The 26,682-nt window shown below is 37.6% G+C and overlaps 1 protein-coding gene across 2 annotated transcripts in view; it reads right to left on the minus strand.

Annotated features, from left to right (window-relative positions):
* ttc3 (tetratricopeptide repeat domain 3) overlaps window positions 1-26,682 on the minus strand; it is a 45,176-nt gene that overhangs the window by 5,875 nt on the left and 12,619 nt on the right. Inside the window, exons 6-35 of one of the 2 annotated variants that reach the window (XM_041801064.1) lie at window positions 23,455-23,508; window positions 22,979-23,111; window positions 22,664-22,749; window positions 22,071-22,165; window positions 20,795-20,857; window positions 20,204-20,258; window positions 18,779-18,935; window positions 18,075-18,093; window positions 17,869-17,983; window positions 17,583-17,637; window positions 14,318-14,378; window positions 13,379-13,466; window positions 11,724-11,876; window positions 10,277-10,357; window positions 10,018-10,127; window positions 9,796-9,922; window positions 9,405-9,527; window positions 9,199-9,300; window positions 8,517-8,609; window positions 8,356-8,420; window positions 7,836-7,972; window positions 7,179-7,502; window positions 6,778-7,053; window positions 6,657-6,700; window positions 6,487-6,537; window positions 6,342-6,406; window positions 6,104-6,259; window positions 3,485-4,139; window positions 3,316-3,384; window positions 41-190 (exon numbers count right to left, since the gene is read on the minus strand). In XM_041801064.1, the coding sequence (XP_041656998.1) occupies window positions 41-190; window positions 3,316-3,384; window positions 3,485-4,139; window positions 6,104-6,259; window positions 6,342-6,406; window positions 6,487-6,537; window positions 6,657-6,700; window positions 6,778-7,053; window positions 7,179-7,502; window positions 7,836-7,972; window positions 8,356-8,420; window positions 8,517-8,609; window positions 9,199-9,300; window positions 9,405-9,527; window positions 9,796-9,922; window positions 10,018-10,127; window positions 10,277-10,357; window positions 11,724-11,876; window positions 13,379-13,466; window positions 14,318-14,378; window positions 17,583-17,637; window positions 17,869-17,983; window positions 18,075-18,093; window positions 18,779-18,935; window positions 20,204-20,258; window positions 20,795-20,857; window positions 22,071-22,165; window positions 22,664-22,749; window positions 22,979-23,111; window positions 23,455-23,508 (3,762 nt within the window). Of the gene's footprint in view, window positions 1-40; window positions 191-3,315; window positions 3,385-3,484; window positions 4,140-6,103; window positions 6,260-6,341; window positions 6,407-6,486; window positions 6,538-6,656; window positions 6,701-6,777; window positions 7,054-7,178; window positions 7,503-7,835; window positions 7,973-8,355; window positions 8,421-8,516; window positions 8,610-9,198; window positions 9,301-9,404; window positions 9,528-9,795; window positions 9,923-10,017; window positions 10,128-10,276; window positions 10,358-11,723; window positions 11,877-13,378; window positions 13,467-14,317; window positions 14,379-17,582; window positions 17,638-17,868; window positions 17,987-18,074; window positions 18,094-18,778; window positions 18,936-20,203; window positions 20,259-20,794; window positions 20,858-22,070; window positions 22,166-22,663; window positions 22,750-22,978; window positions 23,112-23,454; window positions 23,509-26,682 lie in introns of both variants that reach the window. The other variant, XM_041801062.1, reaches the window with a different exon arrangement.

A 26,682-nucleotide genomic window follows, 5' to 3' on the forward strand; every position in this document is an offset into this window, starting at 1 on the left:
CATCACTGATACACTCTTATGTGTCTGACTGTTCACCTACCTGAACATTGGCAGTGATTTTCTGTATTTCTTCCTCGAGGTGAGCAATGTCTTCTTTATGCTTTAGATCCACTTTGTCACAGCTGTTCGACATTTTCTTTATCTGAGTCTCCAACATTAGGATTCTCTTCTGCTTTTTGTTGAGGTCGCCCTGAAACACAAGAAGAACAAAATAATCAGCAACAGATCTGAGAGAAAAACAGAATAACTTTCTAAAGGAGACCCAAAATCATGAAACAGTAGAGCTTAACAATTTGGGGAAATAATTTAATTGCAATTTTTTCCCCTCAGTACTGCGATCTGATAAGAAATTATTCCTTAAGTTCTTCATCTTACGTGTATTCCAACAAACACAAGCAATAAATCATTCTGTATTATAACCAACACAATATCAGCTTAAACAAGGGCTGAACAGTTTGAAAAAATATCTCACTGTGATGATTTTGACCTGTATTGCAAATTGGATCTCATGTTAATGAGAAAAAAGGACAAAAATGAAGAAAGTAGGACTGTTTGTGGACTGTTCTTAAAAACTGTACTTGAATGATTGCATATTAAGTAATGCATGACAACTCCGCTGCAAATTTTTTTTTTTTTAAACTGGCATTTTTACACAAATTTCAGGTTAAAGAAATATTGCACCTTCAGCGATTTGATAATTGCAGCAGGCCATATTGCAATTTAATCAAATTTTCGATTAATTGCCCAGCTCTATGAAATAGCACAAATAAATAAAAGCAGAGACAGCAGGCAAAACATCTCTAATGAAAACTTAACTGGTTAATTTCAGACACTCACACACACAAGAAAATCCATACCAAAGCAGGACTGACCCCTAAAGTCCAGTTTATTTGTCTAATGCAAGTGCTCTGTACCACACGCTCCTAGTTTTAAGGTAATCAGCCGCCCAAAAGTTTAGGTAGGGATGCATGATATTGTCGGCCTGGTATCAGTATCGGCATATTTAAAATTTCTGCAGATATTTACAGCTGACATCTAGCCTGTGTATTTCAACATACGTCAACTTTAAATTTTGTTTGAATATACAAATAAATTTGTGGAGTTTTAGGCTGAACCAACATACAACAACGTATGTCAGTTTAGATCTTTTCTTTATTTATCCTCATTCTTTAAAATTTTAAATGTTTTTTAAGGACTAAAGTTTGTTTCCTAAGTCATCCTCAAACCTTAAAGTGTGTCTAACAAGACTGAAATTTTTTGTCCGAAAAGCATATCTAAATATCGCTATCAATAACAGCTGAAATGAATCTGTAAATATCAGCATATTGGATATCAGCAGAAATCCAATATTGTGCTTCTCTAAGTTTAAGTTATTCCAAACATTTGTAACCTATAAAAACATGATACTTTAGTGAAACACAGATCTTTGTTCTATTTGTTATACAGATTGTTTTTTTTTATTGAATACAGAAACTTTTCAGAAATTAAACTGCCAAAACAATTTTTCTGTACTTGCAAGAAATTAGTGCATAAAATCGCCTGGTATCGGTTGTCAATATCTAATCGAAATCAAAATCGTATTGTGACTAAATTTTCTACTACTCTTGTAAAGCACTTTGAAATTAATTTATCTGAAAGGCACTATATGACTTCTGACTGACTGATTGATTGAAATGGGCCTGATGTAAGTACAGCCTTAACCTTAAACGAGAGCGCATGGGATGCTGATCATTGCAGAGTATGTGGTATTTGAGGGTTAGATAAGCAGGAATCTGCTTATCATTCATTTTGATGTCGTCCAGAAGAAAGAGGTGCAACCAAATTAAAATAAATGTCAAAATGTTGGGAAAAAAAACACGTAGAAACTGATTAAAACTGTTATTTTTGTGCGTTTTCCCTCCATCAGTTTATCTCCCTACATTTATTGCATTCCTTGTATCATCACATTTTCATTAATAGACTATCCCACCATTTTGGTTGTGATTTTTTTTTACCAGATTGAAAATTTGGAGAAAAAACAGATTAAAAACAGCATCCACTTACACTCATCTTCCACCAAAAATCCCTTTCCTCAGCTCTTAAAGGAGACATATTATATATACTAAGTCATATTTTAACACCTGCATACAATGCTACAATGTTGAGGATCCTTTCTAAACCATACTGATTTCATTTTATCAAGAGACACGCGTCTTTCCATAAACCCTGCAAACGAGATTACCGGCCTCCCTGAACAGCTCGTTGCGAGACTTGATATGAGCTGACGTCAGCTCGTTTTCCGGCTTCCCCATTGGATGGCTCTGAGCAGAGATGACTCCCTTCCCCTCCTCCCACAGGAGGCTCTCAGACTTGCCCTCCTGGCAGTTCGTTCTCAGCCACGCCCCCTCCCCGGCGCTGTATACACCGCTGCTGTTGTTTGGATTCTTGCTCTCGTGTGGATTTATTCCGGTCAGCATGTCTTCTAAACGTATTCGTATTTTTTTGGTTGTGACGATAAATCTACTCTGTATGCGCTCCCGAAGGGCGAAAGCAGCGGGAATTGTTTGTCTCATCGAGCCGACCGCCTGCGAACTTTTTTCTCTGCGCTCGTCACTTCACCGACGATTGTTTCGTCAATAAAGGACAGTAAGATGCTGGATTTGCTTCTAATCTGCTGCTAAAACATGGAGCTGTTCCCTCTGTAAAGATCGCCCAGGGAGGCTTAGAACCACAAGCTGTAAGTCACTTTATAACATTACTTTAAAACGAGCTATGGGTCAGTGGGAAGCTAATGTGTGCTAAACTTTGTCATCAGTTGTTCATAACTGTCCGCCCTTTTACCCAAACCTATGCCGTGAAACGTTGTATACCTTTACATTACAAAGTCTTGACTTGTGCCGATTAAAAGCCCAATGAGTAAACTAAGCGAAACTCGGTGATCAATGGGCTGAGAAAACAGTTCGGCCCATTGTTCAGCCCCCAGGAAGCTTTGACCAAGCTGGCCAATCAGAGAACGGTAAGGTCACGGACATCTCTGAGCCTTAAAGAGACAGGACTGAAACGGAGCGTTTTCAGCAGTAGGCTGGAAACGCTGAAAAAGTAGATCTGCTGATATTAGGGGTTTTCCTATCGCCAGTATAAGATAAGTGAGGAGTTCTTTGAGCTGCACATCATAAATAACTATTCTAAAAGTGTCCCAAAATGACATACTTAAAAGGAAAAAGGGTAAAATATGTCTCCTTTAAGAACACCACTGAATGTGCTTCTTAGTCACAGTAATCTAAGTGAACTTGTAAATGATTTTTAACCTAAAATAGCCTCTATTTATTTACTCACCGGGCAGCTCTCAAAACCCTCATGAAGCTCAGTGTTCACAGCTACACTCCTCATCGTCTCCTGACACGTCTAACAGAGGCAGAAAAATAACGAAAACATCAGCAAACTTCAACCCACTTCTCTGTGCTGAGGTTTTCACATATCTGTGTTTTTATGTGTGAATATTTACCTGAACTGCAGCGTGTTTCTTCAAAAGGTTTTCCTCATTTGACACTGAAGCAACTCCCTCTGAGGATGAATCTGTTTCTACAAGTCCTCCTTCAGCGTCACTACAATAAAGGTCTGTTTCTTCATCATTAGCTACAAAAACAGGGCTCTGCTGCTGACCATCACTGTTAGTCCACCGAGAAAGGCAATCATCATTAACAGTAACAGCGCTGTTGACTGGTGGAGAAGGCTGAGAGCCAAATACAAACACGTTATAAGGGTTAGGGAGGATGGGATATGTTCGAGTTTGTGCAGATGAAATACTGTCCAAATATGGAGTAAAAGCAGCTTCATGACCCAGCGTTAAATCAGGAGGATTTTTTGGTTTAGTATCCACTATGTCGTCCAGGTCATCCAGGTTGTCCAGGTCATCCAGGTCATCAAGCTCATCCAGCCTTGCTCCATGTCCAGCCTGCTGTAGGGAGACAGCATGTCTGGTCAACCCGATGCATCGCCCCATCTTTATGAAGCGAAGGGACTCCAGAAGGAAACACTCGAACCCGCCTGCGTCTTTGATCTTCTGCTGAGCCACAGCGGGGAAATTTTCCAGTTCACCCACCAACAGACGGTCCTCAGCCATGAGGGGGCCGTGCTCCTCCAAGATCTGAGCAAAGTAGCTGCAGCAGGAAAGAGAGGCATATTTCAGAGTTAAAAATGTCACACTAATCCTCAATAACAGCACTGAACAGCATATCACATAACCATAGGTTTAATTTGTTAACAATCAGAATCCTGACTCTTGAAACTGGAAATCTCCCAAATTTGCCAATCAGAAAGCACTTTAAACATCATGAACGAAGGGCAGGATGAACTGATGATTGCTTTAGGGCAAGCCTATGAAAAAACACGTTTGGACACACAGCCTGTACTGTCTATGGAAAGTAAGACACTCAGCATGTCCCTTTTTCATTCAAGAAAAACGCCAGGAGGTGTTGTGGATTCTATAATTCCAAGGTAAGAGGAAAGCCTAACATACAGTCGTGTTGGGTACGAAGGATTCATCATAGGGCACAGTGTTTCACAATCCAGGTCTGGGGGGCTGGTCAAGCTCAACACTTGTGGACACGTGTTACTTGCCAGCCAAGGTCAAGCTCAACAGCATCTTTTTTTGTCTCAGCTTTTTTGCCCCAGAGTTGGTGTTCAGGCCCTCGGAACATCAACAGATAACTAGAGGCTTGTAGTGATCCTATCACCCACTGCCCTAGGGTTCAGCCCTAGGGCAGTGTACTCAACCTTATTCTACCTAAGAGCCACATTGTCCAAAAAATACTTTAGCGAGAGCCAAAATCCAAACTGGGAATGTAAGATAGATAATAGATCAGTTAATCTGTAGTTGAAATAAAATAGCAGATCGGTGGATAATTATGAGGTTAAATGGGATACAAATGTCTGTATAGTGTCAGAAAAAACAATCTGTCACTGATAATGAGCATGTATTTATTTTATTGCTATCTCAATTTTTCATATTTTAATTTGTTTTTATAAATCAGTGCTATTGGTCACCCTTTACGTCTGTGGGTTTTCACCAATTTTAAATCAATAAAATATGTCAAAAGATACTTTTTTTTTTCATTCCCTTAAAATTGGTCATTTTGGAGATACCAGTCTTTGGCCCAACACCAGCATTATGTGCGTTCCACCTGGCCTAAAGATTTTTAAGATATTAGAATGGGCTGAGTTTGAGCTCTGGGATCCTTTTCAAAGAAAATGATGAATTATGGTTGGCTATTTGGGTATTTATATCTCAAACTGGGGCATTTACTGGAGTTCTGTGGCTTTATTAACATAAAAGAGATACTTTCTCATTTTTATCCACTCATTATTAATTCTTTAGTTAAATGTGGAGGGGCCTCATATTGGTCTTTGCCCTGGGCCTCCAAATGGCTAAAACCAGCCCTGCATTTCACCTGCAGCTCTCCAGACACATCATTTCCCCCTGCCTCATTTTGGAGCTTTGGTTTTTGCTCTTTTGACAATATTTATGATCATTAGTGCATAAAGATAAAATAAAACACCCAGGTTTGGACAACTTTCACTAGATATTAAATATGATGTTATCTTCATGTGATCTGTGAGTGTTATGCTTGTTGATGATGATGCGCATTGGCATAATTGTCATAAGATATGAGTGTGAGAGAGCATTGGCAGGAAGTGGGTGGAGAAAAAGTTAAAACGAGGAAATAGGAAGCTTCAATTTGAACACAAGACAGCAGACCTCAATGAATGAGCATAGAGAAGAGACGCAGACTTCCTCCGCTCTAAAATATTTTTCAGTTTCTGTATAAATAAATACAATTTGGTATCAGGCTTTCATCTATGTTATATTGTAGCGAGTTGATAAAAATAGTAAAAATATAAAAGCTGCAAAAAGCTGATGTCAAACACAATAAATCAAGTTTTTATTGTCTTATAATTTGTGTCTTCGTAAGTGCAGAACAGACTGATGTAAATCCTGAAATAAGCACCTTTCTGTAACAAATAGGGAGATTGTTTTGAATCGAATGTTGAGATATTAAAGGATTCCCAGCCCTATTGGTTTATCTTTCTCTCCCATTTCTCCAGAAGTGAGGCTCTCACTTACTCATACAAACTCTCTTTTGTCGGGTCGGGGTTGTTGTCCAAAATGTTCTTATAGTGATTTCTGTGACGGCCGTTGTTGTACTGCTCCTCAAAATCCGCCACCTGCTCTCGAAGATGACTCGGTACACTGAAGGGATCACCGGGGTGAAGGAATGATCTGATGGCACAAAACCTTGACGTTAGAAACCCTCATGCATACAAATAAAACAGCGTGTTTCCATGGTGATTATGCAGCTTACAAAGAGTCATCCTCAATATAGTCTTGTTCAAACTCGTCTCTTTTTGTGGGGAAAACAAAAACACTCTGAAAGGGAGATGAGAGAAAGCGCGTCAGAGATGCTTCATGGAGATACTTTAAATAAACTACACATCCAACTTTCTCACCCTTGGCTCTCTGTGTTTCTTTTTTCGACCTCGACTCTTCATAGGAGAAATCTGAGATGTGAAAAAAAAAAAAGAAAGAGAAATGATGTAAATATTAGCAATGTGGCCAAGCTTTGCTAAAAGTAGACTAACAGGAGTATGCAAGTGCTGTATGGGTTCTAAAGACTTACATTTTGATTTTCATCAGACTTTTTTAAGACTGAACAATGTCCATCTGAAAAACAAAGAACTTCTAATCAAATCTGCAAACAAACAAAACTTAAAACAAGACGCTAAGTTTCATAAACATACCCATCAGATCAAAATATTCATCCAGTAATGTGTGGCAGGAGTCATAGTCTTCTCTATGCTCCTCCAGTGTCCAGATAAACAGTCTCATGTCATGAGGTGGAGCTTGTTTTAGGTATTCAGTCACAGTCAAGCCAATGCTTGAAAAAAGCTCCGGCCTAGTCCCAAGCTTCTCTATTATCACCTCCTGCAATGGGCTAAAGTTGAGCAAAAAAGCCAAGTCCAGCTGTTCCAGGTGTCCCGCGTAGCGCTCGATGAAGGATTTGGCGGCATTCAGACCTAGAGAAAGAGGCAAAAAGGTGGTTAGACAACAGGCAGCATCTTTGACATACTTCTGTATAAAAATGCAAGTTCAACTTTAACTCAGGGCAAAAACATTTTAAAGTAGTAGAACAACTACAAACCTGCATTGTTGAGCTGGCAGGCCCATTTGTTGAGTTTAGGATTTATGTCCGGACAGCCACTGAGGATTTGGACAAAGACTCGAGCCCATACGCGGTTTTTCCTCTCCAGCAGAAGCTCCACAGTTTGACCCAGAGTCGAGTCCGGCTGCTCCTCCTGCAGGTTCAGAATCCTCCGTGCGACCTGGTTCCCCCTGGACAAGTCCAGCTCCAGCCACGGCTTCAGACTGCCGGTCAGAATCGACACCTGGAGTCCTTTCTCCTCTCTCAGCAGCTCCATGTGCTGGCTGATCTGAAGAAGTACCCGGTCCCGGTACCGCTGCCAGGCTGAGAGCAGAGAGGAGAAATCAGATTTGATGTCATGTAAGTTTCAGAGCATAAGGTGTGAAAAAAACTTGAAGATGTGGGGCTGGTAGAAACATATGAAAGACTGAATTTTAAACCTTTAATAATATAACCACAGAAAAGCTGTGGCTAGCTTGTCTGTTAAAATAAGCCAAAAGATTTATTTGTTGAGTTTTTACTGTTACTTTGGCCTTGCGTGACAAATAATACACTGGAGTAGAAAAACAAATCATTGTGCGAACAAAAAATTAAATAAGCTATTGAGAAATTTCAGCCTTTAGTTCCACTGTTTTTTTACAATGTAAGAATCTGTACCTTTCTGTTGACTCTGTGTCGCTGAATCTTCTTTCTTCTGCAGAATCTCGCTGCTGCTCTCCTGATTTTCTTGACTAGACTTCCTCATCTGCTTCCTCCTCAGTTTGCGCTCCTCTTTAGATTTTAATTTCTTCAGACTGAGGATCATAAAAACAGAAAGACAGTTATCTTAAGACCAGGTACATTTTTCTGAGCATAAAACTCAATTTAGTATCAATTTATAATTAAAGAGCAACATGCAGATTTAAGACTCTAAGACTGCATTCAAGACAGGAAAATAACCATAGCAGAATATTTTTGACAAAAGTTATGAACATACACAAACACAAAGAAAAGTCTGGTGTGCTAAGGCTTTCAGTGAGACATTCCTGACCAGCTTTGCTTTAATAAAATTGTGTGAATGTGCCGGACTTAGGCCTAAAGAGAAATGCCAGACAGAAAATGTGTCTTTGCAAATAATCATTTTAAAATCTGCCATAATTTTAAGTGCATCCATAGCTGATCATTCCTGGTGACTCACCTCGTACACTTCTGATTCACTTTTGGCTTCTTTGGAGTCTGTGGTTTGGGGATGGTATCTTCCAACTGAAGAGAAAAGACATACGAGTAAAAAACTCTAACTTGTAAAATATGAGCACATTTATCATTTCATCTCACCACAGCTACAGAGGATCCTCTTACCTTACATTTCACCAGACCAGTTGGACCGTAGATTTTGATACAAGAGATTTTACCGACACAGTCTGGAGTAAAACAGGACTCTTGCAGGAAATCCTAAGGCAAATAAATAATGCAAAAAGATCAATTCAAACATGAAGAAGACAATAAAAGATCCATTTAGATTTCTAGAAAAACCTGCTTCCTTCTCTTTTAAAGGGGACATATTTTACCCTTTAAAGACAAGTTTATATTGGTCTCACAGGTCCTCAAAGCGTGCCTGTGAAGTTTGTTGCTGAAAAAACACTCCAGTGTTGTATTTTTGCATGTCTAAAAACCCTCTGTTTCAGCCCTGCTCAGAACGAGCTGTTTCTGTGTCTGTGGCTTTAAATGTTAATGAGCTGTCTGGATATGGCTTAATGGTTTATGAGAGGAGGGGGGACCTTTCCTCCAGGGTGGGATGGGCCAACTAGATCTGGGGGTGGGGCTAACTCTCCACATGACATCAATGAGGGGAAAATCTGGGAACGGCTTGTTTCAGCACACATTTTCTAAAGGAGGAGAAAGAGAGGGGTGGAGGAAATTGATTTTTCTGGTACTTGAGGGGATTGTGGACAGGCCAGAGGCACATATTTTTGTTAGAAAAGCCTGAAAAGGTGTTTTTTTGCATAATATGTCCCCTTTAAATAATTGTATATAAATTTACCTTATCACTCTTTTCAAAAACAGGCGACGTCTTCATCGTCTTCCAGCAGGCGATGTGGTATTCAACAGTGCAGCTCTGACAGCAGCTTATCTGAATGAAGCCCTGTAGAAACAGGAAAATATCTTTATAATTCATCATTGCTTTTCATGCTTCACGCCCCCTTTTAAAGCACTTTTGATGGTTGTATTTTCACGGCTTATTCATACCTTAAAATCTGGATCTGTGAAGTAGATTTCAGCTTTGGAAGCGCCGTTACATTTCACTAGCCGACAGATAGCATCGGGAGGAGGAGGAAACCTGCACAACTCTAGATTATTCTCCAGAATTTCCTAAAAAGAAACATACAAGACAGATGCATTATGTTTAACATCAACAATCAACAACAAGAGAGTGCACGCCAGCAAGTGCTTGGATGACATGTATAATGTGCTTTTTAAACACCATGGGAACATTTTTAGTAAGGTTCAACAGTATTAAAGAATGTATACTGTCCAATCCTAGCTGAGAACCACATTTCTAGACTATATGCATTAAAAAAAGACTATCTGATTACAGATGTCAAGGTTTTGGAATTCCCCTTTAAAGGCAGCAACATACCTTGAAATAGTCTGGCTGAGTTTCTTTGACAATCTCTTTGGTTAGCGGCCAGGTGAGTTTACCAGGTGTTATTTGATTCTTCACCATCTGCAGAGAGTCAGAAAACTGCTCCAGAGCAACTGCAAACCTGCCCCAAAGAGCACACACAAGTGCTTTTATTAAAAAGTGGTGGGGAAAAGAGATGTAGATAAATAAAACTCAAAAATTTAACAGCTACCGTACCGGTTCTCTCTGAGGTACACCTTCCCAATGGCGTAGAAAACCAGGCACTGAAACATCCTCTCCTCATAAGATTTAATCTTATCCAGAAGTTTCTGTGCCTGCCCAAGTTCCTGTTGAAACAAAGAAACAACACATCTAATGACTGCAACACAGGAAACTCAGTTTTGAGTTTGTTTTATAAATTGAAAGCCTAAAGAGTCCTCAAAAGGCCCAAATACAGTTGTAGTTGTAATTTAAAAAAGCGTAATATCTGAGTTACCTCAGGCTGGCCAATCTCTGTCAGGGCCAAAGCTCGGCCATACAGCAGCAACAGGACGTCCAGGGTGGAGAGGCCGAGCTCCTGGAGAAGAAAAGAAAAACATCATCCATCATCATTCACAGCTGCATCAGAATATCTGAAAGGTGGATGTTGAGGAACAAGATCCTTCACCCAATGATTTCACTGCAAACTAGATTAATTTACATGCTTTTTCATCAAGTCTTTGGCTTTCTGTATTTATTCCAGTGCCATCAAAAGATTAAAATCTTTAACTGCAATCAATCTCGAGTTTCCAGTAGTTAATTGTAATTGATCGCACTCTTTTTAGCGTATTTTAAAATTCCACTTTTTTGCATTCAAAACTATTTTGCGATTCTGTATTTTTATCTTGTCTTGAACTAAGGATTACTGACTCCCTGTTTGAACACAGACCTGATTTTCTAGGTAGATTGAAGATTATAACATGAACTTAACCACAGAAAAAAGAACTTGTTACAGACTGAAAATGAAATAAGTGAACATTAAAAAGGTTGAGAAGTCTTCTGACTTGTCCACTGAGCTGTCTGTGAGTTTTTAAAAGTGAAATGAGATGTTAAGGAGCAGTGGTGGACTTATTTTACATCACTGTGGCTGAAGTGTGTTGAAAGGTACAGTACAGCATGCGATTATCACAATCAGAAATTAGTGCAGTAATTGTGGAACTTAATTGGTCGTAATAAACTCAATTAATCTCAAAAGCTCTATTTTATATATTTTCCATTTTACAGCTAAAGATTGAGAGTAATTGTAGACCTTAATTAATCACGATTAACTGCATTAATCTCAACAGCCCTAATTTTTTTATCTGAGGATTGCGACTAGTTGTATACCTGAATTAATCACGATTAACTGCATTAATCTCAACAGCCTTGATTTATTTTTTCATTTTATAGCCGAGGATTGACTTATTGTAGACCTTAATTAATCATGATTAACTGCATTTCTCAACAGCCCTAATTTGTTTTTTGTTTTTGTTTTATAGCTGGACTGAGACTTATTGTAGACATTAATTAATCATGATTAACTGCATTAATCTCAACAGCCCTAGTTTGTTTTTTATCTTATAGCTGAGAATTGAGACTAATTGTAACCTGAGGAGGGATAAGAGGCAGCACACTCTCAGTTGAATTCAAAGCAGTGCTGTTGAGTTTGTTTAGTTAACTTGGTCAAATAATACTTCTTTGTTTGTGTAGTTAGTTTTATAACACCAAAAATCTGCAGCCAAAGGTAGATCTGATGTTACCCTACAGTAGAAAAAATGATGGCTACCACGTTGATGCCATATGTTTTTCTTCTCTGCTTAACATTTGAACATCCTATTTAAGCTCATAAAAATCAACAGAACTCTATACAATTTAGAGTTTAGGCACATTTCACCAGCCTTGAAGCCGGCAATACAACAGATTACCTTTAGGTTGTTGGCCTCCACTAACGCCAGAGCTTGGCTGAAAGCCTGCTCTGCGTTGTGGCTGCGGAGGTCGGTCAGAGCTGTGTGAGCATCCTGCACCATCGACTTCAGCTCTTTACACGCGGCTGCTTTGAGATTAACCGCTTTTGGTTTCTGAAAGACAAAAACAAAAAAACAGACATTATAGACCGCCAGCCATGTCATTCCATGACCGCGTTACTACATAACAGCTAGTCTTCATACTGACCAAACTAAGTTTTCACATCTTTTTTTTTTTAAATGTTCGACTGTATAAGAACCACTGTCTGTCAGACAAAGTCTACACATCCCTGTTAAAATGCTACATATAACATACACAATTCGACTAAAAGAACAACCCAAAATTGTTTGGGACAAATTCATGATACAAAAAAACTTGACTGTGTAATTATGCACAACCCACCAGTGGTTCAATAATTACATCATGAGTCAGAGCAACAGTATTTGCTGAATCCACCTTTTTCTCCACCATTTGCTCCTCCAGATTTAGTCTGACCAAAAATGAAGCCTAGCCAGATCTGTGTGACGCAGCTTTAACAAGTTTAGACTGACCGTATTCTTCCAAATCACTGGGCTAAAACTGTGCAGAGATCAAGAAAATAATTTAAAAATTTAAGCCTTAGTAAGATGCCGTTTCCCATTCACCTAGTTTACTTCTGCTTTCACTGACTGTCTCTGCTGTTGTGTCTTAAATCTTCTGTCAGGGACACAAAGCAGACGTAACAGCGTCTTTCTACTGACAGCTAGTGTAGGCAGGAAGGAAAGATCTGCCATTAGTTTTTATAGTAATGACAATGAACGGCTATTCTATTTAAAAGTCAGTTGTTTTTTTCTGTTTACTCAGCTTCTGAAATTTATGTCTGATTTATAAAAATAGACTTCAGCAGATTAGGAAGCTTAGAAATATTTTGCATGACAAATATTAAATGACCTTCTTCCTCAAGCTGTTCTCGATCCACGTTATATTTAAGATTGTGCACTTCCCTAGAAAAGCTTTCATGCTCTTCAGAATAATACAGACTAGAGACAGATTTAAAAAACTAAACTTAACTCTAGGGCTGAACGATGTGGAAAAATAATCTAATTGCGACGTTTTTCCCCAATATTGTGATTGCGATTTAATATGTATTTATTTTTAGGTTCCTCATCTCATGTGTTGTTGAACGAACACAAGCAATAATTCATTCTATATTATAACCTGCGTTTTATTAGATAAAAAAGGGGATAAACAAAAAAAAACTTACTTTTTATGCTCTAATTGCAGATTTGATAACAATTGCCATATTGAAGGGGATTTTTATGTTATTCTCATTATGATTAAGGAAAAAAATTATATAAAGAAAAAAGGACTTTTATCAAAATGCTAAAAAAAGACACTTGAATGTTTGCATAGTGTGTAGAACATAAAATCTCTGCTTCTGCTGCAAAACAAAATTGCATTAAACTACCATTTTTTTTGACAAATTTCAGGTCAAAGAAATATTGCACTGTCTGCAATTTGAAATTTGCAGCAGGCCATGTTGCGATTTAATCTAATTAGCGATTAATTGCCTTGCCCTAGTTAACTCCAAAAGTGATCAAATCTCCAGTTGTATTTCAGGTTAAAATGGCCTTACCTCATTTTCAGACTGAGAGTTTTTGTTCTTTGATTTCTTCTTTGTGGCTGCGCTGGACTCTGCTTTGGCACTCTTTGAAGAAGACTCACTGAAAAAACAAAACTTCTATCACACAAATAGTCTAATAACAGTCAAATTTTATAGTAGGTAGGGCCGAATGATATTGGGAAAAACAGACATGGTGATCATTTAAAATGAATAAATAAAACCAGATAAATGAAGCACTTCTCATGTTCATTTACTACACTTACATAATAGATTTTTTCTCAAGGGGTGTTTATGTCCTGGTCTACTTTACAAGAGTTAAGAGATAATTCCCCTGTTTTAACAGTTTTGTAAGCAACAACAAATAACTTCAGTATGATCCGGAAGGTCTGATTAATTTCTTATATTATGATCAAAATAATTTCTTACCTGAAGGTATCTTTAAAACCTGCTTTTTCTAGACCATGTTTTCTCTTTAAATCTGAGTAGTTCATTTTAATGTCTAATGTCAGTGTCTAGTGTCGGTGTTTTGGTGAAATAGGACATGTATATTAGTTCTTTACTAAAATTTGTACTTAAAAAAACTCAACAAATTTACTGTTTGATAAGAAACGTTTACAACACTTTTTGTGTTGTAAACGTTTCTCTAAACCCTCAAGCTCCCAAACCATTTTTTTTCATCTAGACATTTGCATAAAATGATGACTGGTTCAGAAAAACATACACATTTTTTTAAGACTGTGTATAACCATTAAACAAGCTGTATTTATTTTAAAACAACCAGGATTGTTTTTTTTTTTACTTTGGTTAGAGCCGTTTAGTTTGTAAGAGAAGTAAAATCATCAAAGGCATCAGGTGCTTTTCCTGTAAACCTGCACATTTAAAACTATAAAAAAAACATTTTACAAGCTTATTTTTCTAAGTACAAGTAAAGGTCTGAAGACTTTCACTCACCTTTTCGCTGCTTTGGAGGCTTTAGCTGTGCTCTCAGCCTGTGTCATCTTCTCATTTTTCCCTGAAGAGAGAAAAATGGCCATGAATCCTTGTAACGTCATTGAAAGTTCCTTTTTCAATTTATAATCTATTGATTAGGTAACAAGTCCAGCTGTTTAATTCACGCTTTGTGCTCAAAAGCCAGAGTCAAAACCAAAGTGAAACCCCGTGGAGTCACAGAGACAATGCAGACTCCTGTTTACACTCTACTGTTGAGTTGAGGAACTCCATGTGACCACAACCCTCCAACCATGTAAGGAAAAACAGGCAGGCTGAAAATAGATGCTCTCAGCTAACCAGAGGGGAAGTCCAGGCTGGACAACAGCCTTTGTAGACGGGGCATGCAGACGTAACCTCTGACCTGTGCCACAAACGTTTTTGTCTTTATTATCATGCCATCATTATCAATATCATCATATCATTATTGTTTAAAACACATGATATCTAAAGTAGTTATGTTTTAAATTTTCTGGAAGAATTTAGCTACATGCACTCTTATTTTATGCTTTAGGGCTAAGCACAGTGTGATACTTTTATCATTTCTGCTTCCTGTGTGAAAATGTATCAACGCTGGTTCCCAACAGGTGTTCAATGTTATCAAAAGGAGAACAGGGAGGCTCAGCCTTCAGCCTTTACTAATCTGAAGAAAAAGGCAGAGACTGTTTGGGGAAAACGAATACAGTCTATCTTGTACAAAGAAGTTCAAATGTGAAATTATCATGAACTCTGTAAAAAAAATAAAACAAAACAAGCACCTAATCAAACGAGTCAGTCAAACAAGCCTGTTTTAAGTCAACTTCCTGATTTTATTATGCTATTTTAGTTTCGGAAACAATAAAAAACAACATATCTAAGCATTATTGAAAAAAGATTAAGGATTAATGAAGACTTGTGGTATTTGGGAGGTTTGTTTTAAATCTCCCAGAAGCCTGTTTGTCTCTGAAAGTCTCCAACTTTACAGATCTGATGGATTGCCCAGATTCCATGTCTGTCATTAGGCAGATTTATTTTGCAAAGCTCCAATCTGAAATGTTCCTGTCTGTCTAAGAATTATCAGACCAATCAGCAGCATTTGGTGGAGAATAAGGGAGTAGCTACTGGTGGGGTTTAAATGTACATCAAGCCAGTAAACAATGGCCGCCAGTGGAGTGTTTGACTCCAATGTAGTCTGATAGAGGTCGTTTCTTTAACAGAGCAGTAAAGAACCATATGAGAGCTTTTCGTTGCAGAGAAGATACTTTTGCACCTGTCCTGACCATCTCCAGCGCAAGTTTGTTTAATTTACAGACATGGTTTAGCCCGTAGACAAAGGCTGCCGCCAGTGAAGCATGTAGCTTAGATGTGGCTATAGCAGCATTTTTTTTTTAAATATTTTTGGGGGGTTTTATGCCTTTATTCAGAGAGAGGGACTGAAGATAGAATTGGAAAAAGGGATGAGAAATTAGGGGAAAAACATGGGAAAGGAGCCACAGGCCAGACTTGAACCCTGGCCACTTGTATACATGATAAGCTACCTAACTGCTGGCCATCTGCGCCCCAATAGCAGCAGTTGGTTTTTTTTTTTATCAAAGCTGGACAACATTTCTTTACTAAAGTAAGAGCAAAGCAATAAATAAGACAGAACATTTGCCCTATCACACTTTGACATTATTTTCAGTTTCTGCCCTTCCCAAACACACACCCTGTACTGTTCTAGATGGATGTGAAATATATCTTGTGCCACAGATTTGTAGACAGATTTGGACACAAATTTGGCCCCCACTAAAGGCTCTGCCTTTAAAATTTGAAAACTACCATAGGCAATATATTGCAATTGTGACTGATTTTAATGCACGGTATGTTAAGAGCCACCAGAGGGCACTGAATCAAAACAGTAATCTAATATGACCCACCTCCTCATGTTTTAGATAGAAGACTTCTCATAATGGAGGAGAAATGCACTGAAAGTCATTTCCATTTCACGCTTGAAGTGGCCCAAGAAATGCATGTGTACTGGAAGTGACGCTAGAGCAAATGCACATCCTGGTTTCAGATCCTGATTCCAGAGTCATGCATAAGTGCATTTTTCAGAGCATTTCTCCCTCGTTATGACAAATTTATAAATGAAAACAAAACGCTGGTCTTCACCCTGGAAACTGGGATTGTCCCAAAGTCTGACACTAAGGAGGAGACTCACATCCTTATTGTGGAAGGCTTTCTGCTTTAGACCTATGAACCGTTGATCGATGTGCTGAGCCAACATTACTTTATTTCCATCCCATACGAAGAATGCTAAAAGAGGAGGGGCTCTAGGAACTACACAGTGCCAGATCCACCCGGCCTGTTCAATGGCCACGTCTGGTCCACGTATTTGAAACACAAGAACGTATTTAGTGTTTAGTAAATACGCCTTATGAGGTGCCAGTTGATGAACTGTTCTCAATTCAAAACAAGAAGTAGTTTTGAGAAGGAGGCCATGGAGGTGGGCAGTGATAATAATAATAATAATAATAATAACTTTATTTATATAGCACTTTTTAGAACACACAGTTACAAAGTGCTTCACAAAACCCAAAAGGGGCAAACAGATAAGCAAACAACATAACAAACATACCCCCAATAAGTAACAGAGATGAGCAGTGCTGGTCTCTACTCGTTGGTCCATGTTACAGAGGTGAGATAGGCCGATTGAACTCGTAACCTATTGACAGCCTCCATAAAAATTAAGACTTTATCTGTCTCAGAAAACTTTAGGAAATATCTGTAACACTGTAAGACCTCAATAAAAAGCGTTTATAGCAGGAATGGTCACTTTTTAGATATAAATATTTCAGTGCAAAAATTATACTTTAAATTGAATAATAAGCAGTCATGTCAGATATGGTGATGCAAATAAAATGTTGAGGGAAAAGGATCAATACATTTATAAAAGCTAAAAAGCCAGAGTATTCTGGTGTGTATAAACACTTTGTAGCTCTTGATCACCATTATAAAGAAATATCATAAATCTACACATTTTGGATGAGACTCCATGCTCGTTAACAGAGATAATTCAAAGCAAACAATTACGTTAAAAATCTAAAGAAAGATTCAAAATATTTCTTTAGATGTCAAGGATAAACTCAGAGCATTTCAGTTCAGCAACACAGAGAAACAACCAAGAAGTCACACAAATAATGTGGTTCTGCTGTCCTAATCATTCTGAATAAATTAACAAATAAATAAATACAGAGTTCGTCAAGCTCACCTGGCTGCTTGTTGGTTTTAGCCTCTGGTTTCTCGCTGGTTTTAACCTCAGGAGCCTGTAGAATAACAGACATGTTCAGTAAATGCATAAATTAGGTTATTCTTAATCACTGTAAATGAGAAGGGGGACTTCCTCTAGTAATATGACAGTAACCAAGAAGGGCTGGGTAGGATAGGGCCAATGAACGACTTCTCTGATAGAGTCCTTAAACACTATAATAAGCTGTTTAATATGTCATTTTTTAGCTTGTACATAACGGCCCAGTAAATGGATCAATGACACTAACCTTACTCTGGGGAGCGTTCATGACGGCATCGATGGTAAAACGCTGGTATTTAGACTCTGTCTTCGACTCAGCTGACTTCGTCTCCGCTGCTTGGGTTTTCTTAGTGCTCTCCTGTCTACTGGAAAAAAAACAAGTTATTTTGGAGAGTTTCTACACATTTTTTTTTACGTTTGACTAAATGTAGGAGTGAAGGATGTACTACTTACTCTTTACTTTGCCGTTCACCTGAAAGGAAAGAAAATAAGTCTCAGTTACAGGTGAAGGTATTCAAACAGGTTTTTCCTTCATGAATAAGAATGATCTGTAACGCAGGGGTGGGAATCACTAGTGGCCCCATGATACGATATTATCACAATACTTGGGTCATGATTCAATATTTTTGCGATTTTAAACATTTTGCAATACAGTGAGTATTGTAATGCCATATATTGTGATCTATACAATTTTTTTCAACTGTGCAACCTCATGAATGGCATATTTTCAAAGAATTCTATTTTCATGTAGCAGATCTCACTGGACAAAAAACTGATTTTATTTTTCTATTATCATAGACTTCAGTTCATATTAGCAATTACTTTGAAAAAAAGGATACTTGGTGGACAAGAAGATGTGATATATATCACCAGACAAAATATTGCGATATTATGCTGCATCGATTTTTTCTCCCACCGCTACTATACAGTCAGTGCTAAATGTGTGGTATCCATGTTGTTCTTAGATAAGCATCTTTCCTCTTTGATTTACATCTTATTAAGAATACATGAATACTCTGTAATGAGGTTGCTTCCTAACATTGATATAAAACTATCCTGTAAATATCATGTATTGAAAAGTTTGAACTGACTGCAGAGTGAAACAACACAGGTTTAAAAATGCGTCTTATCTCCATGAATGTGAGATCACGTCTTACTTTGTTCCATCTCGGTGACAAACTTCATGCATTGTTGTTCCAGGTCTTTGTACCCCTCCTGGTCCTTCTTGCACAAACACCGGCCTATCTTGTTTGCTGTAATTGCCATTTTGAGCTCTCCCATCAAGAACAAAGCTTCACAGTAGCGGTAATGAGCCTGCAAACAAAGCACATGTTTACTCATCAGGTAAAATAAATTACTTCGATTAGTTGTTCGAACCCTTAGGGATTGTTTTAGGATTAGTCACACCCAGGCTGATGCTTGAAAAATGTGCTTTTCATTCAGCAGCGATAAAAAATATCACACACTAATATTTTTTTGCCTTTTCTTTCAGCTATCATTTTCACCTACAACTAAGCGTACTATTGATTTGAAATATTTATTAATTTTTAAAGATTTTAACCCTTTGAATGCCATTTTTGTCATGATGCCATCGTGTTATTAAATAAAAAAAAAAACAAAAAAAAACTGAAAATGAATTATTTTCAATATTCTACACACAAAGTATTTTTTTGTGTGTTGAACTATTGCAGCCTGGGATATGTCAAAAATTAACAACATTGATTTTTTTAATACTTTTTTGCACAATTAGCATGTTTCATCCTCCATATGCCATCATATATGGTCAAAATGATGACATTTGGTGGAGAGTACCAAAAATGATCAATTCCAAGGCAAAAGCCCAGACTGACACCGAGATACAAAAAATGAAAATGAATGAAATATGCAGTAAGAGGAGAAACCAAGGGCTAAGCTTTAATGCCGCATTCCTCTGCACTTAACAGCCTGAGTGTAACTTTTGCTTGCAAACAGTGTATTTTAGACCGACTGTAGGAGCTGAGCTGGAATAACAAGACCGAATAAAAATACACACCCTTGCCATAATTCATGCCATATACATTAACACAACCAAAATCATCAAAAAAAATATGAAGAATGAAAAGCAGGTAAAATGCACACCACCTCCCCCAAGGATGAAGACTACATAGTTTTAGTTTCAGTCTGTTGATTCTTATATATATCCTTTAATGCTGAGAATAGGGGTGTAACGTATCGTTACTATTTTATTTTATTAGAAGAACTTTTAGGTCAGTGCAAGTGCAACTGTTGTTTAATAAAGGCTAATGTCATTTTTTCCAAATCTTCATCTGCTGTTCTGAGTTTTTTTTTTAATACCGCAATAAATACTGTACTATGAGATTTTGATACCGTTACATCCCTACCGCTGAGTATTATCATGCTGGAGTTTTATTTCATAGAGGTTGTAAATGGAAGAATAAATCTGTTGTCACAGTAAGGTTTAAAAAGCAAAAGTGTTTTGGACTGTTAAATTCTTAACGTTCCCATTGTGATTAATACTGCTCTTTGCTTTGCTTCATTTCTTTAGTTTATGAAAAAGATAGATGATAATAAAAGGAAAGTACCTTCGCCCAGTGAGGGTCAATCAGAACAGCTCGTTTCCCATCACACACAGCTTTTCTGTAAAACAAGAAAAGATTAAACATTTAATCAAATCTGCACCTTTAATAACTAAGAGAAGGCCCACATTTCCTTCAACATTCCTTCGGATAAATCAATGTTGATAAGGATGAGGCCTTCACAATTTAGAAAATCTGTGAAATAAGTTTTTCTTTGAATAATATTAAAATACTACAAATTTAAAAACAATCATACCACAATAAAACACTCAACTTTATTAAGAACAATCATTTTCTTGTTATGAAATTATAGCCCAGTCTGAAATACTGACATTTGAAATGTAGTGTTAAATACAACGCTTCATCATAACATGATACTGATTCTCAAACAATTTAAACTTCTCCTATGCTTCCAAAACTCCAGTGGAATCTATAGTAAAAGTTAAAATGGTGCGTGTCATAAATTATTTTTATTGCCATCATTACCAGGAAAATCCTACTGACGACTATTCGATCAAATTAAGTCCAAGAACATTTAAAGACAAAGCAGTAGAACTGTTTACAGATGGAAGGTGCTTCAGAATAATCGGTACTTACAGATATTTCTTAGAGCGGATGAAACACAGGGCTCTGTTTCCATAAACCATTTGATTTTCAGGGCTGGATGAAGAAGAAAATTAAGATAATAATTAAACAGATCTATGCCACCTAAGTGAACAAAGCTATAAAAACATAATGTCATATAGAGGTCCTGAGATGAGACTTGTCTTTGTGAAATGTGTCAAATTTATCCACGGATAAACTAACCAGCTTTGATAGTTTCAACGTAGGCCGAAGTTATAACTTAAATCTTACACCTGACCCCTACTAGGTATAATGTCCCCCCTAGAATACGTCTGTCATGGTGATAGCTCTGAGAGACGGGATAACCCGGAGGGTGATGAGAAGTTGAGGATTTTACCAGAAATTTGGAGTCAGCACTGCATTCTCCATGATCAGTAACACTGTTGTTTTCCATGAGCGGAGATCATTTCTGCCTTCCACTGTTATATTATCTTGTGTTATTAGCGATTTCACCAATCAATGTCAGTGTTTTTATTTTATACTGGCTCTAAGTTTAGGCTGGAGGCCTTGCAATACTCACATAGGCAAAATGCCTCGTCATACTATTGATCCACATTGGATGCTGTTCAATGATTAATGGCAGTTAGCAAAAGTTATTTTAAGCCGTTAGCATCTGTAGCAACCACGGGCTTAAAAAATGCTTTTCAGTGATTGTTTAAAGTAAGAGAAAACGTCATATCTGCGACAATAGTTTGGTTAGTTTGGACGTAAATCTCTAGTTAAGATCAACCTTACGTCTCTGTGGTGCAACTTAACAATGAAACAACTTAAGTTAGAACTTAACTAGTTTCAGCGTAGGGCCTAGTGTGGACTTTACACCAGAACTTAAGGCAGAACTTACGCATAGCTGGTGCAATATACTAGGGTTATGAGTCATATCTCAGTTTTTATCATATTCAGGATACTGTGTTTACATAAGCACAGAAACCCTGGTTATGCATATCCCTATAGACATGAGAAAAACTAGTATTCCAATTTCTGATCACCTAATCATATCTGTGATGTTTATTTTTACAAGAAAAAATTAGATTATAAGAAATCTGAGAGAAAGTAGATCACTGTCAATTATTTTCAGTATCCCAAATATGATCAAAACTGGGATATGACTCATAACCAGGATACTAAAGTCCATGTAAATGCAGGTATTGTTAGTGTTTCAAACAAACTAGTAACTCAAAAGAAAATGTGCCATCTCATGTTGTATATTTGCTTAAAACACTACAGGCTATAAGACTTCCAACCTACTTACTTATATTTGATGGCTTTGGAGTAAAACTGCACAGCTTCTTCATACTGCTGATTCTGAAATTTCTCATTTCCTTTCTTCTTCATTTCCTCACATTTCTGGAGAGTAAAAGGAAAAGACAAGACAACAATCAATGGACTCAATGGCTACTTTTCAATATTTATCATAAGATAAACCTCACAGAATAGATAACTGATCTTAACATCAAAGATCTGAGTGCATCGGTACTTGAAATCTAAGATCAGTAAAAAGAAATTATATTTGTCCTCTTATAAACAACAAACTCAAGGATGCTCATTTTCAAATGATCTTTTCCCCCAGTTTTTAAATTTTAGAGCCAAAAGAAAGACCAGGAATCCAAATGAATCAAACTGAAGTGTACTATATTTCAATAAATCCTCAGACATTCAAACTCCTACCATCTATCGGCTGAAAGTGGTTATGAAATATCTAATATGTGCTGATCTGTGCAAACATCCTGAGAACATCCTGAAAATTTGGGATGGATTTCTTGAGTAAATACAAACAACAGATGCCAAGTACAATCCATATTCTGGGTTTTATAAGAGAGGCAGCCCATGCAACAGTTGTCTTACGTCTCTGTCACATGGAGGTGGTTGAGCCAGTAGTGTGTTCATCGTCCTGTCCAAGTTGGAACCCATTTTATACATAAATCGAACAACTGAAAGCAAAAAGAAAGAGTCCACAAGTTAACTATGAGTGTGTATGTTTAAAAGGCTATTGTGCTTTAACAGCTCATCAGAAAAATGTACATTTCTGTGCTTTAAATAATTGTTGTTTATTAATGCAGAAATTATATTAAAAAGGACTTTTCCCATCAGATGAGTCACTTGAAAAGTCCAACTACTATCTGGTTTAATAGACAAGCAGTGTTTTTGATGGTTTCTTACACTCTGTGAAGAGAACCTTCAGGACAGTGTAGCCGGTGTTGATGTGTCCAAACTCTTCGATTCGTCTCAGATCAATGTTTTCTTCTGTCTGCTCCAACCACCTTACAGCATCCTCCATCACCTCAGTGGAGCGCTGAGGAGAAAACGAACATAAACACTGTCATAAACATCCAAAAAGCTGACATACTATAAAGCCACCTGACTGATGATGCGTCATTCACAAATAAAAGTGGCTTTCTTATGTGAACCACAGCAGCTGGCTCCTATTTTAATATGACTTAGCTTTCCTCCATCCTTTGTCATTATTCAATCCAAATTTAAAAAGCCAAACTGTTACCAAATGAAGAGCCCTGGGACTGGCACAACATTGCACCGCCAAGCAGGGCAACACAGACACCAACGCACAAGCCTGCAGTGCTACACTGTAGATTCAACACAGACGCATACACCAGGCTGCAGAAGTAGATTTCTCTTACCAGGTTAAACCTGTTGCTGATGCAGAAAGCCTGTTTTGTTTTTTCGTTCCTCATCTGGAACAGACAAGAAAAAAAGGAGATTAAGATAAAGTACAAACTAACAAAGTGCAAAATAAAAAAACTTTCCTATTCATTGCAAACAGAATCTATATCACATTAAATATGCTAAGGATACACAGGAACCCTGTAGGCGTCTGAGAACTTTTCTTAAAGACCCTGTGAAGTGATCAAAAATCTGTATATAGGTTTTCTGTATGACAGGTCACTGTGTTATGAACCCCCAGGTCAAATTTCAGTCAAATAAAACATCTCTAAGTTGACCTTCTGTGACCTTTCTGAGACCTTCTGTGGGCGATTGGTGATAACTCCTATTGGTGAACAAACCAGTTAAGGGTCGTTACTACTTGTAGGTGGAAAGGAAGCCCCTCTACAAAAGAGGGTATGAATAGAAGCTAACAAGTACTACCGAACAGCTACTAAAAGTCAGGGAGACTCATGCTGGTATTTTGCTCACCGAAGGTAGCGTCAGCTGATCAGAATAGACAGTTTCTGTGGTCCGAGATGGAAAACTAAATTAACCAAAAGCTATCTTTTGTGGTTTCAACTCATGGGTTTTTTTCTGGTGGGACTTTGTCACTAAATTTGCTGGAGTATCCTTATGCTTTTAAGGATTCAAATTATTTCTTTTTCTTCTGGGATTACTGAGGACGCATTTTCAAGAGGGTTTTCTTCAGACCATACAAGGCTCCCGCAGGTGAATCTCACGAGTCGACATGGCTTCTCTCTCTGTTCTTTTCTAAAATACAGCTGGCACATTTACACACATTTAAGGGGGGGTTGGTTAGAGCAATAGAGATGTGTTGAGCTCCAAGTTCTCGCAGCCTGTGAGTGACAGGAAACCACAAAGCCTAACACTACAGCATATAAGAGTGAGTAAGGAGCTGCAGATTGAAGTCAGACAGGATTAAAACCGTCCTTGCAACTTTTCAATACTCAGTATTTTTTCCTGGATCTCCTAACATTTCACGTTTACAGCAACCATATTCACACATATCTAGAGTGTTAAGAAACACACGTTGGATTTTACTATACATGGTCTTTAAAGAGTAACTAAACCCCTCAGAGTAAGTTCTTTAGATGAAAACAAATGAAGGTGGGTATTTGTTGATCAGTTATAGTAGGGTTGGGCAATTAATCGAAAATTAGCTGAAATATTTTTCTAACCTTAAATTTGTGTCAAATACCAGTTTAAGAATAGTATTTTAAGAAAAGTCAATAAAAAAATCCTACTTTCCTCAATTTCGTAAAAATAATCACTCCCTTTAATACAACAATTTATCTCCTGTTTGCAATACGAGTTTAAATCATAACTATAAGGGTTTTTTTCCCCAAAATTGTTCAGCTCTAGTTTAATCCAGTATTGTGTTTGTTATGATATCGAATGATTCATTGGTTTCGTTTGTTGGAAAATGCATGAGACGAGTAACTTCAAATCGCAATTGCAATAATGGGTCAAAAAAAAAAAAAAAAAAAAATGCAATTAGATTATTTTCCCAAATCGTGCAGCCCTATCAGTTAGTTACATCTTCATTTTAGCTAATACTAGGAATGCAACAATTACTGGATTTTATGGTGAGAAAAACAATCAAGATTTCATGATTATTCATGATGATTCTACAAGCTAAAAATTCACATGATCATGATATAGAAATGCAGTGTAGAGAAATTTAAATGTTCTTTGTTGTTGCCTTTTTTGACACAGACATAACAATGATCAAAGAATCTGGTAAAAAGTAATATAAATATCTAACACAAAGTTTACCTCTCCTTACTGAAGCTATTGTTCATAAACTCACTAGCTGGCTTTTTTCCTTTGCTTCACAATATAAGACTAGGATAAGCTCCTGCCTCCCAGGTGAGAATTTCACTCCTGTAGGTAATTAAACTAAAGTGTTACATGCATCATATCTATTTTCAGTAGTTAATCTAGTCTTCCATACAACCTGAAAATCCTTTAATCCTTTAATCATTGAGTCTTCATGTTCCTGGTGTTATGTTGGTTTATTAGCTCATGTTTATTGTAAATGCTTAACTTTTGCTTCACAGGAAGAAGGGAAGATAACGTTCACCCCCTGACGCCCTGCAGAGGACTGATAAGTCTTTCATTCACTACATAACACTTTACTGCCGTTTGTGTTGTAGGCCTACTAAATGCCTACAAATTAGTCTTTAAAAACACTTTAAAGTTTAAGGAATGACGATGAATAAAGAAAAGAATTCAGCTGGTGTAGGTCTTCTGATCCAGCCTGACTAATATTGTAGTACAGCCCACATTTACAGCTCATACAGGCAGATTTTTACAGCAAAAATGTTGCTTGGAAAAATCGGCAGAAAATTTTGTACATGCCGATACTAATATCTTGCTGATAATATTTTGCATCCAGATTTAACAGTATTTAAAAATTCAGCATTTTGTGTTAAAAATATGTGGAATGACCTTCTACTGGCTGATCCAGTGGCTAATGACATACAGAGCATTCAGGAAGTATTCAGGCCCGCTTCACTTTTATCAGTTTTGATATACTGCAGCCTGATTCTACACTTGGAAAAAAAATCTCTTATTAATCTGCACTCAGTGCCCCATAATGACAAAGTAAAAATAGAATTTTAGAAACAACAACACTTTAAATTTATCTCAGGTCCCCCCATTTCTCTTGATCTTTGCTGAAATGTTTCTACACCTTGACTGGAGTCCACCCGTGCTTAATGAAATTGATTGGGCATGATTTGGAAGAGCACACAGCTCTAGGCCTCACAGCTGACAATGCATACATATTAAGTTTGGCACAACCAGGACTCTCCCAAGAGCTGGTTGCCCAGCTAAAATGAGCAATCTTTGGGGAAGAGCCTTTGTAAGACAGGCAACCAAGAACCTGATAGTCACTCTGACTGAGAAAGTCAGACTGTTTGACCCAAGGGGTTTTTATGTATTTAGCACTGAGGACTCTTCCATCTAGACACTCTGCCATAAAGCCCAGATCAGTGGAGGGCTGCAGTGATGGTTGTCCTTCTGGAACTTTGTCCCATCTCCACACAGGATCTCTGGAGCTAAGTCAGAGTGACCATCGGGTTCTTGGTCACCTCTTTCTAAAGCCCTTCACCTATGATTGCTCAGTTTGGCCAGGTGTCCAACTTCACGCGTTTAAGAATTTTGGAACTTTCAGTGTA

The sequence above is a fragment of the Cheilinus undulatus genome, linkage group 12 (assembly GCF_018320785.1).
Source record: "Cheilinus undulatus linkage group 12, ASM1832078v1, whole genome shotgun sequence".
NCBI lineage: Eukaryota > Metazoa > Chordata > Actinopteri > Labriformes > Labridae > Cheilinus > Cheilinus undulatus.